General features: G+C 46.2%; 2 protein-coding genes across 2 annotated transcripts in view; both read left to right on the top strand.

Annotated features, from left to right (window-relative positions):
• LOC132385773 (zinc finger protein 135-like) overlaps window positions 1-15,335 on the top strand; it is a 901,933-nt gene that overhangs the window by 540,953 nt on the left and 345,645 nt on the right. The window lies entirely within an intron of this gene.
• On the top strand, window positions 1,407-15,285 carry LOC132385772 (zinc-binding protein A33-like). The gene is made up of 6 exons (XM_059957996.1): window positions 1,407-2,822; window positions 3,476-3,571; window positions 3,982-4,215; window positions 5,652-5,674; window positions 5,750-5,868; window positions 14,646-15,285. The coding sequence occupies exons 1-6, from the start codon at window positions 2,412-2,414 to the stop codon at window positions 15,194-15,196; spliced, it is 1,434 nt and encodes a 477-aa protein (XP_059813979.1). The 5' UTR covers window positions 1,407-2,411; the 3' UTR covers window positions 15,197-15,285.

The raw sequence follows: 15,335 nt of genomic DNA, 5'->3' as shown, positions 1-15,335 counted from the left end.
TTTATTATCAGAGTCCAGATAAGTCACCACATACAATCCCGAGAAACATTTTCCTGCGGACATACTTGGAAAAAATATAGAATAGTAACCATAACAGAAGCAGGCAGTGAAAGATCAGCCAGAGTGCTGAAGGGAACCAAATACAGAGAAACAGCGATAAATAACAAGAGTATGAAATAACCGCATCGGCTGCTGATGGATCTCCGTAGCTCTCACCGTCCCCCTGTGCAATCCGACAGACTGAAGACCAAGGGGAAAGGTAAACTCGTGATTTAGAAAATAAGAAACAGGAGAAGGCGTGGCCATTCGGCCCATTGCACTATTCTTCCCCTCACTCAGAACATGGCTGATCTTTGACCCCAGCGCCACTTTCCTGCAACGTTCCCAACATCGCCGAGCCCCTAAATATGTCCGTTTAATTTAGAAGTCTTGTGGAGAAAATTCCAAATATTCACACACTGTGTTGGGGAAATTTCTCCTCATCTCAGTCCTGCTGAGGTGACCTCAGATTTTGAGTCTGTGATCCCTGGTTCCACTGCCCAACCAGGGGAAACATCATTCCTGCCCCTACCCTGTAAATACACTGTGACACTGTGTCTGTCTCAATCAGGAAGCTTCTCCATGTGAACCTTGTGTTCATGAAACTGGTGACAGTTCTTTCAGACCAGCAGCTTTGACCACAAGAACACCAGACAGTGGTCAGCACGGAATGTACTGCAGTTACTGCAGGAGAAGGACTGGATGGACACAGTGGAGTGGTTCCCGGAGCAGACAGTCCAGACCATATGGCAGAATGCCTCATCACCAGGTCTTACCAACTGCCGGCGAGAGGGCCCCTCCCAGTCTGGTCCTCACTGCATGCCCGGAGATCACTCCCACAGCACGCTGCCCCGAGATTACTGCAGTGGAGACGAGACGGTCACTCACCTCTTTGCGGACTGTGGGCTGGCGAAAGATTCATGGGCCTTTGTCACAGCAGCTGCGTGACAGAAGGCTCACTGATCCTCGGGCTGTTCCCAGGACGCGCAAGAAAACGGACAGCGAGTGCTGCTGGAAGATCATCAACTCGGGGAAAGACCCCCGAAACTTGTTGGCCTGCCATCACATCGAGAGGTCCGGAGAGCAGGTGTTACCAACCTGGGGTCCAGGGTTTCTGGTATTGGTCTTTGGCATAAAAATGTTTGGGAACCTCTGTCGTACAGGAATGCTGCAGACCGGCACATTCCAGACTACAGGGACACCAGTGGAACTATCGTGTCCCTCTACTGCTCGACTGGGAGAGGCCGTGTTGGCTGAGGAAGCCTCTCAATTATTGTACACCACCCCAGGGGGCACATGAGCGACAACAGACAACAGAATACCCCATAGACAACGAAGCTAAATTCATTGGGTAAAGGTATTGGCACGTTTTATCATTCTGAATATTTTATTTAAATCTTATTTTGATGCAAAAAAAAGTATCAACATCTGATCTGTATTCAGAGTGAAGGAGACCAGGCCTTCTATTGGAAACGGGACAGACATGGGTCAAGTCATTAAGGTTTTCTCACGAAGGGCTGTTGAAATCAGGACCTTGCCGAAAAATTAACATTTTCCACCCTGTGACGTAAAATGTCCAGTCCTGTGCTTTTTCCTGCAACCACAGGTCGGTCATCACCACTGAATCTCTCTCCTCACAGCACAATATTTTCTCCACATCCCCAGTTTAATGGCATGTATTCACTGTTTACTTATTCACCGTTTTACACTCCACTCTGACTCTCTTAGACCTGGAGAAAGATACAAAAAAACGAGCTGCTGGAGGAGCTCAGCGGGTCGGGCAGCATCTGTGGAGGGAAATGGACAATCGACATTTCGGGTTGAGACAGTTCAGATGAAGGATCTCGATCCGGAAAAGTCCTTCCGATCGGAGCGATGGGGCCTTTGGACATTCAGCTGACGTTTTTTGTCGCTGTAGGTGTTTACGAGACGGGGTTGCTGGGCATATGGCCAACTCACCTACGCTTGTCGCCGGGCTTAGACAGTCCATTAGGCGTTTCCTTACCTTTTCTCTGTTTAATTTATTTTTGATCCCACACTAACATTCAAATAGCCATGAACATATACAGCAGCAGAATGTTCATTCCCTGAGACTGCAGCGCGCGTAGTGGACAATCGCGGTACTGCAGGGGTCATTCCCCGGGTCTACAGCGCGCGTAGTGGACAATCGCGGTACTGCAGGGGTCATTCCCCGAGTCTGCAGCGCGCGTAGTGGACAATCGCGGTACTGCAGGGGATCTGCAGCTCCCGGAAGTGAAAGTATTCTGAATCAGGAAGTGCTGGGAGTTAACATGGCTTCGAAAGGACCGGTCGAGAGTTTAACAGAGGAGGCGATTTGAAAGTATTCTGAATCAGGAAGTGCCGGAGTTAACATGGCTTCGAAAGGAGAGACCGAGAGTTGGACCGAGGAGGTAATTTGTCCCGTCTGTCTGGATTTCTTCACCGATCCGGTTATACTGGAGTGTGGACACAACTTCTGTCGCTCTTGTATCACACGGTGTTGGGAAAGGGAGGAGAGAAACTCCTGCCCGGACTGTAGAGAGGTGTTTGCTGACCGCACCCTCAAGGTGAATCGGGCCTTAGAAAATCTGGCTGAAAAAGCTCGAAATCTAAACCTGAATCCGAAAGAGAAGGAAGGTAAACGTCACTGCGAGGAACATGAGGAAGAACTGAAGCTGTTTTGTGAAACGGACAAGACACTGATCTGTCTGATCTGTAGAGATGCGCAGGAACACAGAGAGCACCGCTTCTTGCCGATTACAGAAGCTGTTAAAATCTACAAGGTAACGTTAGTTCAATACTTAAAATACTGCCTTTGTCCTATATATCATCACACGAGCCTCGATAACTAACACATCACTTTCTGCAACTTCCGCCATCTCTAACGGGATTCCAGCACCCATCCGTCCCACCGCCCACCTCCACAGCTCTACGTACTGTATCGCCCTGATCCACTCGCTCATCCACACTGATCTCCCTCCTGGCACTGACACCTGCAAGCGGGACAAGTGCTACACCTGACTCCTAACCTCCTCCCTCGTCACCATTCAGGACCGCAAACAGCCCAGTTCCTCCCGTTTCTTCCATGGTCGATTGTCCTCTCGTATTAGTTTCCTTCTTCTCCAGCTCTTTACCTCTTCTACCTGTCCCCTCTCAGCTTCTCACTTCATCACCCTCCCCCACGTCCCCCCTCTCGTTGTCTCAACCGTCACCTGTCAGCTGGTTCTCATAGCCAACCTTCTTATTCTGGCTTCTGTCCCATTCCTTCCCAGTCCTAATGAAGGGTCTCATCCCGGAACACCGACTGTTTATTTCACCTGAATGGATGCTGCCTGACTCACTGAGTTCCTCCGGCATTTTGTGCGATAATCGGGTTTGATAATGTGTTTCTTTCGATGCATCTTTGTTTATATTTCCTTCACTCTCTGACTTCCAGGAACAGCTAAAATCTTCCTTAGACTCTCTCACAAAAAAGAAATCAGACTTCCAGGAAAAGGAGCAGCAACAGAAAGAGAAGATTTCCGGAGTTCGGGTGAGGCTTCCTGAGCGGAATTTCTGATAATACTGTCCAGTTTTGCTCCATTCAATGCAGAATAGCCGAGTATCACAGCTCTGGAGACCTGGGTTCGATCCTGATCTCTGCGGCTGTCTGTGTGGAGTTTGCATGCTCTCCATTTGACCAAGAGAGACTCCGACACATTCCAAGGACATCATGGATGAATGGCTAATTATAATTAATCCTATGAAGGTGGGGAGTGTGTGCGTGAATCAGATGGGAGTTTATGCGTCAATAAGTGAGAATAGGTTACAGAAAAACCTGAGTGAATGGTGTTGACGGGAATGCACTCAGAAGTAGCATGGACTCTAATAGACAGTACTTAATGACAAAAGGAAACTGAGCACAGCAATGCAGTATATTAATCTTCACCTTTCATTCAACAGGAACAGTCACACAGCGTTCAGTCCCACGTCACATCCCAGTTTGCTGAACTGCGCCAGATTATCACTGAGAAAGAGCAGAGCTTACTCAGGGATCTCAGGGAGGAGGAGAAGAGGATTCTCAACCCAATGAAGAAAAATCTTTGGGAGATTCAAGAGAATATAAGACTTATTAAGGAGGAAATCTCAAAGTTAATGGAACAGATGGATCAAAAAGACAGTGTGATATTTCTCAAGGTGAGGGATTCTATTTCAATTTGTTTCTGTCAAAGGGCACTAAATGAACAGTGGTATATTTAAAATAAACACAGTACAGCGGCCAATTCTAACAAATCAATTGCCGCTGCTGGCGACCTTACACAAGTTGTTATGCCTGCATGACGCGCCCTCCCATCACTCCAATAATGACATTTCAAAATGTCCAAGATACGCTTTCAGTCCTTCATTAGCAAAATACAATCTTGAAGCGATGAAACTTCAGGCTAATTCATTATAAAGTAAGCTGCAACACACCAGTCAAATACAGAATGACATCCACCCGTCCTCAGCTCAAAACTGTGCAGAACAAAGTTTGAATACGTAACTTATTCCCTTTGCTTTTACCACGTCTCCACTCACGTGACTGGTTATCATAATCAACACGTACCGCAGAATACAATGCAGACAGAAAACAGATGCATTGCTCATACACACAGTATTTACAAATGGCAGTAAACTGTTTCTCACCAGAGAATTGATGCTTCTATTCAGGGTTGTTGTTGCCCCAAAACTGGACTTCCACAACTTCTGTACATCCCAGGACAGAATGCAAATTTCTCTAAAACTATTTACTCTGATCATAACACAGAGCTGCTGACTGCGTCCTTAATTCTGCATTAAATATCCTCTAAAACTCTCATTAACTACCAGTTCCAGTCACAGACTGTGAGTGTGTCTGGTGCGGTGGGTGTGAGGGTCTTTTTGTCATTCAGTGAGAACAAAGAATTTGACCCACACATCAGACTTATCTTCTATATCCGGTTTCCGCCAGATTAAGGAAACTATTTCTGTCCCTTTACTTTTACAGATAACATTCAAATGAACGTTCAATGATTCAATACATAACCAGGCCATTCGGCCCATTTCCACCTCTCAATTTCCCTGCTTCACAATCCTCCTGCCACCTACTCACCACAACCAGCAACAGTGCCCCGAAATCTCTGGTCCCTCACGTGCTTATCCAGCCTCCCCATTACATTCAGTCTCTGCTGTTCCATTTCAACCACTCCGGTGGCACTGAGATCCACATCCTCCTCACTAAATTTCTTGCGGAATTTGTTAAAATCCATCTGGAACTACATCATTGCAGAAGTCTCCCCATAAATAGAGGTACTTCCTCCACCCGCACACAATCACATACATCACTGATCATAAATTCCTCCATCCTATCACACTGACGTCATATCCAGATGAAAATCCACAGCCTGTCCTGTCTTCCCTGTAATTTTCATCCTCTCAGTAATGGTCTGACATTCAGAAACTTTCCCTGTAAATTACCCTGGGGTTCTGTATTGTCCGTGTGTGTGAGTGACTGTGGGAGTGGGAATTTTCAACACTTTGTAATGATTTGGATGAAGTTCTGGATGTGGACAGTAAGTCCAAGTCTAATCCGATTTGTGTTTTATTTATTTCAGGAGGAAGTTCGTCGGAACAGAAGGTAGGACAGGCTCTTTAATGAAACCCTTAATGGATTTAGAATAGCAATTTATAACCAGCAGTTTAATATTTACAGGATTAATGACGATGTCCAGGAATTGTCAGTGACAGATGAGACCCTGCCGGTTGAAAAATTCGATCACCCCTATTTGTTGAACACAGTGCTGAGAGAAACGCTTGATACTATTAATCGAGGTAAAACTTACAAAGATTCATTTCTCCTTGTTTATGAAGCTCAAAGTAGTTCCAATTTGAGGCAAAGATTGTTTGTAATACTAGGCTGAAGGGGAACTGAAGTTTATTTCACATCAACCCCACCGACTGGGAGGTATCACTGTCACATGGTCAGCTAGTGATGTCAGACCCCTGGACACACCAGCACAGGGTCACAATGCAACCAATACATGGGACTGGCAGATGAACCACTGTGTTCCAATCCCAGTCAAATGCACTAACACACCAGGACATGAGTTAGGATCTACCAGAGGAACTGGGAATTTAATACTGACGATACTATTGTAGGGAATAATAGCAGGTATCAGTGTGGTGACAGGGATTGTCAGGAAAATACACAAGTCCTTCATGTGCCCTGTGAGTGCAGACTCTGAACTGACAGAGGTCTTCCCCTTTCCGGATCAGCAACTCTCACTGTTGTTAGAGGCAGAAGAGGGGAGTGGTCGTGATCGGGGACTGAATCGCCAGGGGAACAGACAGGAGAATCTATTGGTGTGAACGGGACACGCGAATGGTATGTTGCCTCCTGGGTGCCAGGGTCAGGGATGCCTCGAATCGTTTCCGCAGCATTTTAGAGAGGGAGGGAAAAGAGCCAGATATTTTGGTAAATTTGCGACACTGACATTGGAAGTAAAAGCAAAGAGGTCCTGAAAATAGAATTGGGAGAGCTTGGTAGAAAACTCAGAAGCAGTACCCTCAGGGATGTAATTTCTGTATTGCTGCCTGTGCCACATGCTGGTGAGGGTAGAAACAGGATAATTTGGCAGATTAACGATGGCTGAGAAGCTGGTGTAGGGGACAGGGATTCAGGTTCATGGATCATCGGGATCTCATCTGGTGGAGGAATGATCTGCTCAAAAGGGATGGGTCGCACCTCAACCCGAGGGAGAATAATACTCTCACAGGGAGGTTTGATAGAGCTGTTGGGGAGGGTTTAAACTAATTTGGTGGGGTGAGGGGTTGGAAGTGGAGTGAAGCGATAGAACTGATGGTAAAATGCAACGATAGCATGCAATCAGACTGTCAGATAGGGCGGACAGATGAGAGGAGAAAATTGCAGACAGCAAGGTGTGTATCCGTGCATTAAGGATGCAGAATTTAAAAGGGTAGCAGATACAGTACACAAAGTGTTATAACTCAATGCATGGAGTATGAGAAATAAGGTGGATGATCTTGTTGCACTATTACAGATTGTCAGGTGTGATGTTGTGGCCATCATTGAAACGTGGCTGAAAGATGGTTGTAGTTGGGAGCTGAATGTTAAAGATTACACAATGTATCGGAGGAAGGAAGGAAGGGTGATGGGGTGGTGTGGCTCTGCTGGTAAATCAGCAGCAAGATGTGACATAGGATTGGAAGATGTTCTATCTTGTGGGTTGAGGTACGCAACTGCAAAAGTAAAAATGTCACTGACACCAGTCATATACAGGCCTCCCAACAGTCAGTGGGTTGAGGCTGGAAATAGAAAACTGGAAATAGAAAAGGCTGATGAAAAGGACAATGTTGTGAAAATCATGGGAGATTTCAACATGCAGGTCAATTGGGAAAATCAGGTTGGTAAAGGATCTCAAGAGAGTGAGTTTGTTGAATGCAATGTGATGGCTTTCTAGAGCAGTTTGTCGTTGAGCCTACTCGGGGAACAGCTCTACTGGATTGGGTGTTATGTACTGAACCAGAGGTGAGCAGTTAAAATAAACCTTAGGAGGCAGTGCTCACAACATGACTGAGTCGAACTTGAAATCTGACGAGGAAGAGGTGAAGTCTGACATTGTAGTATTTCAGAGAAATGAAAGAAATTACAGTGGTCTGAGAGAGGAGTTGGCCAAAGCAAATTGGAAGGAGATGCTGGCAGTGATGAGAGCAGAGCAGAAATGGTGTCAGTTTCTGGGAAAATGAGGAAGGTGAAGGATAGATGTATTCCAAAAATAAATAAATACTCAAATGCCAAAATAGTAAAACCGTGGCTGACAAGGGAAGACAAATTAATGTCAAGGCAAAAGAGAGGGGATACAACGAAACAAAAATTAGTAGGAAGACAGAGGATTGTGAAGCTTTTAAATATCTACAGAGAGGAACTGAAAGAATAATTGGGATGAAAAAAATAATCATGAAATTGATTTGAATTGAATTGACTTTATTACTTACATCATTCAGATACATGAGGATTAAAAATCTTTACGTTACATCTCCGTCTAAATGTGCAATGTGCAATTTATAGTAATTTATAATGAATAATATGCACAACAGGCTGGTTACTATTACATTGGAATACAGTTGTGTCCACATGAGTTAATCAGTCTGATAGCCTGGTTGAAGAAGCTGCCCTGGAGCCTGTTGCTCCTGGATTTTAATCTGTGGTTTAGAATAGCATTCAATTCAAGAGCAGGGATGTGATGCTGAGGCTTTATAAGGCACCGGTGAAGCCTCACCTTGAGTATTGTGAACAGTTTTGGGCTCCTCGTCTAAGAAAAGGTGTGCTGGTATTGCAGAAGGTTCATTTCATAAGGATGATTCCAGGAATGAAAGGGTTATCATACGAGGAACATTTGATGGCTCTGTGTCTGCACTCGCTGGAATTTAGAAAGATGAGGGAGGGATCTCATTGAAACCTTTCGAATGATGGAAGTCCCAGACACAGTAGATGTGGAAGGGATGATTCCCATGGTGGTGGAGTTTAGGACAAGAGGGCACAGCCTCAAGATGGGGGGGGGGGGGGGTCTATCTAAAACAGATGTGTAGACATTTGTGCCAGCAGCTGGTGAATTTGTGTAACTTGTTGTGTGTATTTAAGGCACAGCTTGATAGGTTCTAGATTGAACAGCATCAAAGGTTACAGGGAGAAGACCACGGAGTGGGGCTGAGGAGGAAAAATAAGGATCAGCCATGATTGAATGGCAGAGCAGACTCGATGGGCAAATGGCCTAATTCTGCTCCTATGTCTTATGGTGATCAGACCACCACATTGAAACATTGTGAGAATGAGCTCGGACACAACAACAAGCATTGACATGGGTCAAGATTTCATCTCTGGAGAAGCACACACAGCATAACCGCCCTGGCAAAGCTCCCTCACACACATACACAGGAAGGACTGGTAGACTGTATTCAGTGCCTCAGCAATGTACGTTGTTATTTCCCTCAGTAACCTGGAAACCAGTCTCTTCAGAGACAGTCATTTACTCATTTAAACAACTCAATCACGTGTGACACATTGTCAACACACACCAGACATGTGATCACACACTGTAACATACAAATTCTTCAATGTGCACAATCTGCTTCAATGTATATACACACCACTCGGATATTTACGACAATCAACACACACACACACACACAATCAACACACACACACACACACACACACACACACACACACACACACACACACACACACACAGATACACTATCAGAGTGTGACACACAGCCACAGAAATAGGCACAAATTCCCATTTAGGATTGAAATCTGCTGTCCTTACCCAGTCTGTCTGTTCTGTGGCACTGAGCTGCCGTCTGACGTGACGTCACATCAACACTTCACAAACAGACTCCGGGGTGAGATTCCTCAGGAGGATGATCTCGGAGGGTTTGTTGGATGTTGAACTCACGGCCCACTTCATCAATTTGCAAGGCTAAGATGTCTTCTTGAGCATGGCCCATTTGTGTGTGTTTGCCACCACCCCCCCCCCCCATCCCTCTAACCATTTCCCATCTGTGTACCTGCCCAAATTTATTTTAAAATATTTTATTTTTACCTGTTTATACAGCGTCTGAGGGCAAATTCCATTTACCGACCTCCCTCTCTATGAGAATGTTACCCGATAGACCACTCAGAAAAAATTCCCGTCTCACTTTCAAACTGAGGCCTTTGGTTCTGTACTCCCATTTCTTGGAAAAAGAAACGTTATTTAAGCTCCTTATGATTTACTTACCTTGATAGGGGGTCATACCGGAACATCCTACACTACAGCTGAATAGCTGAAGTTTATCCGCTCTCTGCTTTTAACCCAAGCCCCCAGTCCTGGTAACATCCTCCTGAAGCCTCCTGTCCAGTGTAATGACATCCTCCCCATATTCGGGAACCGGAAATGCAGACAATGCTCCAAGTGTGGTCTATCATCGACATCAAAGGCCTTGCTGAATTTCATGTGGACAGTGTGGAATAGGCTGATGAATACACGACTGAAGGTGTTTTTTTAGATTGGGACAAGAAGGGCGGCGTGGGAGCTAAATTCTGAAGGAAGGCAGATTTTTTTAAAACTTTGCGTACAAGAACGGTGAGACTGCGCAGGACAGCGCGGAGAGTTTAAAAAGATGACCACCCTATACAGCGGGCAGCGGAGTGGGTGGCAGCAGAGTGTAGGGCTTTGGCTCAACGGGCTTAGGCGGTAACGGGAAGAGGCGAGAGCGAGGCACCGACTCTTTTTCTCCCCTTGGCAAATCGGCCCGATGGACGGTGGAACAGCAGGGCACATTAGCTAACAGTTTAAAAAGTTCGTGTATTTGGCGAAGTAAGTGGGTGAGTAGACCTATCTTTCTTTGTTTCATTCCTGTAGAATTAGGTAGCATGTCTGCAGGGTTAGTGCTTTGTTCAGGGTGTCAGATGTGGGAATCCTGGGAGACCTCCAGCCTCCCTGATAGCCACATCTGCACTAGGTGAACCGAGATTCAGCTCCTCGGAGACCGTGTTAGGGACCTGGAGCTGCAGCTTGATGACCTACTGCTTATTAGAGAAAATGAAGAGGTGATGGACAGGAGCTACAGGGAGGTAGTCATCCCTCGGCTACCGGGGTCAGAAAACTGGGTGACTGTCAGGAGAGGGAAGGGAAATGCCCGGATAGTGGAGAGCACCCCTGTGGCTGCCCCCCTCAGCAACAAGTATATCGTTTCGGATGCTGTTGAGGGGGATGACCTGACATGGGACGGCCACGGTGGCCGGGTCTCTGGCACTGAGCCTGGCGCTGTTGTGCAGGAGGAAGGAGGGAGAAGAGGAATGCGGTAGTCAAAGGGGATTCCATAGTCAGTGGAACAGGCAGGAGTTTCTGTGAGCCTGGTAGAGATACCCGCATGGTGTGTTGCCTCCCAGGTGCCAGGGTATGGGATGTCTCGGATCGGGTCCAGAATATTCTGAAGGGAGAGAGCGAGCAGCCAGGTGTTTTGGTACATGTTGGTACCAATGATATAGAGAGGAAAAGGGAGGAGGTCCTGAAGAGAGATTTCCGGGAGTTAGGAATGAAGCAGGGAAGCAGGACCTCCAGGGTAGTAATCTCAGGATTGCTACCTGTGCCACGTGCTAGCGAGGGCAAGAATAGTAGGATCAGGCTGATGAATGTGTGGCTGAGAGACTGGTGCAGGGGGCAGGGCTTCAGATTCTTGGATCATTGGGATCTCTTTCGGGGGAAGTACTACTTATTCAAAAAGGACGGGTTACACCTGAACCCGAAGGGGATCAATATCATCACGGGAATGTTTAATAGAGCTGTTAGGGAGGGTTTAAACTAATTTGGCGGGGGGGTGGTAAACCGGAATGTTAGAGTGGAGGAGAGGGAAAACAGAAATAAATCTAAGATAGTGAGCAGTAAAGATGTCAGGAAGGACAGGCAGGTGATGGGGCAAATTTGCAGCCACTGGGATGAGTTGCAGTGCAATCAAAGCAAAAATTACCAAATACTGGACTTAAGGTGTTATACTTAAATACACACAGCATAAGGCATAAGGTGGATGATCTTGTCGTACAGCTACAGATTGGCAGGTGTAATTTTGTGGCCATCACTGAGACGTGGCTAAAGGATGCATGTCTCTGAGAGCTGAAAGTCCAAGGAGACACGGTGTATCGGAAGGATAGGCAGGTAGGCAGAGGGGGTGGCGTGGCTTTATTGGTATGAAATGATATTAAATCATTAGAAAGAGGTGACATAGGATCGGAATTGCAGAATCTTTCTGGGTTGAGCTAAGAAATCCCCGGGGTAAAAGGACCCTGATGGCAGTTATCTACAGGCCTCCTAACAGCTGCAGTGATGTGGATTACAAATTACAACAGAAAATAGAAAAGGCTTGCCAGAAGGGCAGTGTTATGATAATTGTGGGGATTTTAACATGCGAGTGGATTGGGAAAATCAGGTCGACACTGGATCTCAAGAGAGAGAATTTGTAGAATGTCTACGAGATGGCTTTTCAGAACAGCTTGTTGTTGAGCCCACTAGGGGATCAGAGATACTGGATTGGATATTGTGTAATGACCCAGAGGAGATTAGAGAGATTGAGGTGAAGGAACCATTAGGAGGCAGTGATCGTAACATGATTGAGTTCACTGTGAAATTTGAGAAAGAGAAGCCGAAATCTGATGTGTCGGTATTGCAGTAGAGTAAAGGAAATTACAGTGGCACGGGAGAGGAACTGGCCAAATTTGACTTGAAAGGGACATTAGGGGGAAGGACGGCCTAGCAGCAGTGGCTGGAGGTTATGTGAGGAGTGAGGAATGTGCAAGACAGATATATTCCAAAAAAGAAGAATTTTTCAAATGGAAAAAGAGAAGTCAAAGCCAAAGTAAAAGCAAAGGAGAGGGCATTCAAAGAAGCAAAAATTAGTGGGAAGACAGAGGATTGGGAAGTTTTTAAAAGCTTACAAAAGGAAACTAAGAAGGCCATTAAGAGGGAAAAGATGAACTATGAAAGGAAGCTTGCAAATTATATCAAAGAAGATACTAAAAGCTTTGTCAAGTATATAAAGAATAAAAAACGGGTGAGAGTGGATATTAGACAGATAGAAAATGATGCTGGAGAAATTGTAATGGGAGATAAGGAGATGGCTGAGGAACTGAACGAGTATTTGCATCAGTCCTCACTGAGGAAGATATCAGCAGTATACCGGACACTCAAGGGTGTCAGGGAAGAGAAGTGTGCGCAGTCACAATTACGACAGAGAAAGTACTCAGGAAGCTGAATAGTCTCAGGGTAGATAAATCTCCAGGACCAGACGGAATGCACACTTGTGTTTTGAAGGAAGTAGCTGTGGAGATCGCGGAGGCATTAGCAATGATCTTTCAAAAGTCAATAGATTCTGGCATGGTTCCGGAGGAGTGGAAGATTGTAAATGCCACTCTGGTATTTAAGAAAGGGACAAGGAAGCAAAAAGTAAATTATAGACCTGTTAGATTGAGAAATGGTTGTAAAGTTTCTGGAGTCAATTGTCAAGAATGAGGTTACGGAGTACCTGGACGCATATGACAAGATAGGCCAAACTCAGCATGGTTGCCTTAAAGGAAAATCCTGCCTGACAAACCCATTGAAATCTTTTGAGGAGATTACAAGTAGGCTAGACAAGGGAGATGCAGTGGATGTTGTGTATTTGGATTTTCAGAAGGCTTTTGACAAGGTGCCACACATGAAGTTGCTAAACAAGATAAGAGCCCATGGAATTATGGGAAATTTACATAAGTGGATAGAGCGTTGGCTGATTGGCAGGAAACAGAGAATGGGAATAAAGGATCCCATTCTGGTTGTCTGCCAGTTACCAGTGGTGTTCCACAGGGGTCCATGTTGGGGCCACTTCTTTTTACATTGTATATCAACAATTTGGATTATGAAATAGATGGCTTTGTGGCTAAGTTTGCTGATGATACAAAGATAGGTGGAGGGGACGGTAGTGCTGAGGAAACAGAGAGTCTGCAGAGAGACTTGGATAGATTGGGAGAATGGTCAAAGAAGTGGCAAATGAAATACAATGTTTAAAAGTGTATGGTCATGCACGTTGGTAGAAGAAATAAACGGGCTGACTATTATTGAAATGGAGAGAGAATTCAAAATTCTGAGATGCAATTGTACTTGGAAGTGCTCGTGCACTTAAGGTTAACCTCCAGGTTGAGTCGGTGGTGAAGAAGGTGAATGCAATATTGGCATTCATTTCTGGAGGAATAGAAAATAAGAGCAGGGATGTGATGTTGAGGCACTATAAGGAACTGGTAAGACCTCACTTGGAATACTGTGTGCAGTTTTGGGCTCCTTATTTACGAAAGGATGTTCTGACATTGGAGAGGGTTCAGAGAAGATTCACGAGAATGATTCCTGGAATAAGAGTGTTAACATGTGAGGAATGTTTGACCGCTCTTGGACTGTACTCCGTGGAGTTTAGAATGAGGGGGAACCTCACAGAAGCATTTCGGATGTTAAAAGGCATGGACAGAGTGGATATGGCAAAGTTGTTTCCCATGGTGGGGGAGTCTAGTACGAGAGCATGACTTAAGGATTGAAGGGCGCCCATTCAGAACGGAGATGCAAAGAAATTTTTTTAGCCAGAGGGTGGTGAATCTGTGTATTTCTTGCGGCAGTGGAAGCCAAGTCATTGTGTGTATTTAAGACAGAGATTGATAGGTATGTGAGTAGACAGGGCATCAAAGGTCATGGTGAGAGGGTGGGAGAGTGGGACTAAATGGGAGAATGGGAAAATGGATCAGCTCATGATAAAATAACTCCTGCTTTAAAAATCAAACACAAGAAAATCTACAGATGCTGGTAATCCAAGCTGCACAGGTCCTGATGAAGGGTCTCGCCAGATCTCTCTGACACCTGTCTGGAGAGAGTTGATGTTGGGAGGATGTGGGTGGGTCGAGAACGGTGAGCACAGCCTCCGACTATAGGGATGTCCATTTAGGACAGAGTCTCCCCCGATCCCCGGGGCCGCGCTGTCCGAGTCTCCCCCCGATCCCCGGGGACTCTCTAATTCTCTGCTTCTCCCCCCAGTCTCTGTCACCCTGGATGTGGAAACGGCGAATCCGTGTCTCGAGGTGTCTGAGGATCGGAAGAGTGTGAGACGGACCGGGACCCGGAGGAATCTCCCTGACACCGGGAAGAGATTCACAAACTGGGCTTGTGTGCTGGGATCGGAGGGATTCACATCGGGGAGACATTACTGGGAGGTGGAGGTGACGGGGAATCGGTTCTGGTGTCTGGGAGTCGCCGCAGAGTCTGTGGAGAGGAAGGAAGAGTTCAGACTGAGTCCGGAGACCGGATTCTGGGTCATCGGGCGGGTTGATGACGTGTTACATCGGGATTGTGACGTGTTCGGTCGCCCCTCCCCCGGGTCCCGTCTCGCTGCCGGTCCCATCCCCGGGAGGGTGGGAGTTTATCTCAGTTACGAGTCCGGGACAGTTTCATTTTACAACGCGGAGACCAAGTCCCATCTCCACACCTTCACAGGGAATCAATTCACGGGGAAACTTTATCCTTTCTTCCGGACCTGGGATGTGAACCAGTGGCTGAGAATCTGCTCCGGTTCCGCTCCGGGTCTGTAAACGGGTCGGGTCCCGGGACCGGCGTCAGGAGTAAAGTCCCTGTAAATATAAATGTGCGGAGAATGCAGCTAAATACGTGGCTAAGGAGATGGTGCAGGAGGGAGGGCTTCATGTTTCTGGACAATTGGGCTTTGTTCGG

Source organism: Hypanus sabinus (assembly GCF_030144855.1).
Source record: "Hypanus sabinus isolate sHypSab1 chromosome X2 unlocalized genomic scaffold, sHypSab1.hap1 SUPER_X2_unloc_2, whole genome shotgun sequence".
Classification (NCBI taxonomy): Eukaryota; Metazoa; Chordata; class Chondrichthyes; order Myliobatiformes; family Dasyatidae; genus Hypanus; species Hypanus sabinus.
The sequence above is the reverse complement of the archived record's forward strand: the minus strand, read 5'-3'. Positions and strand labels throughout refer to the sequence as shown.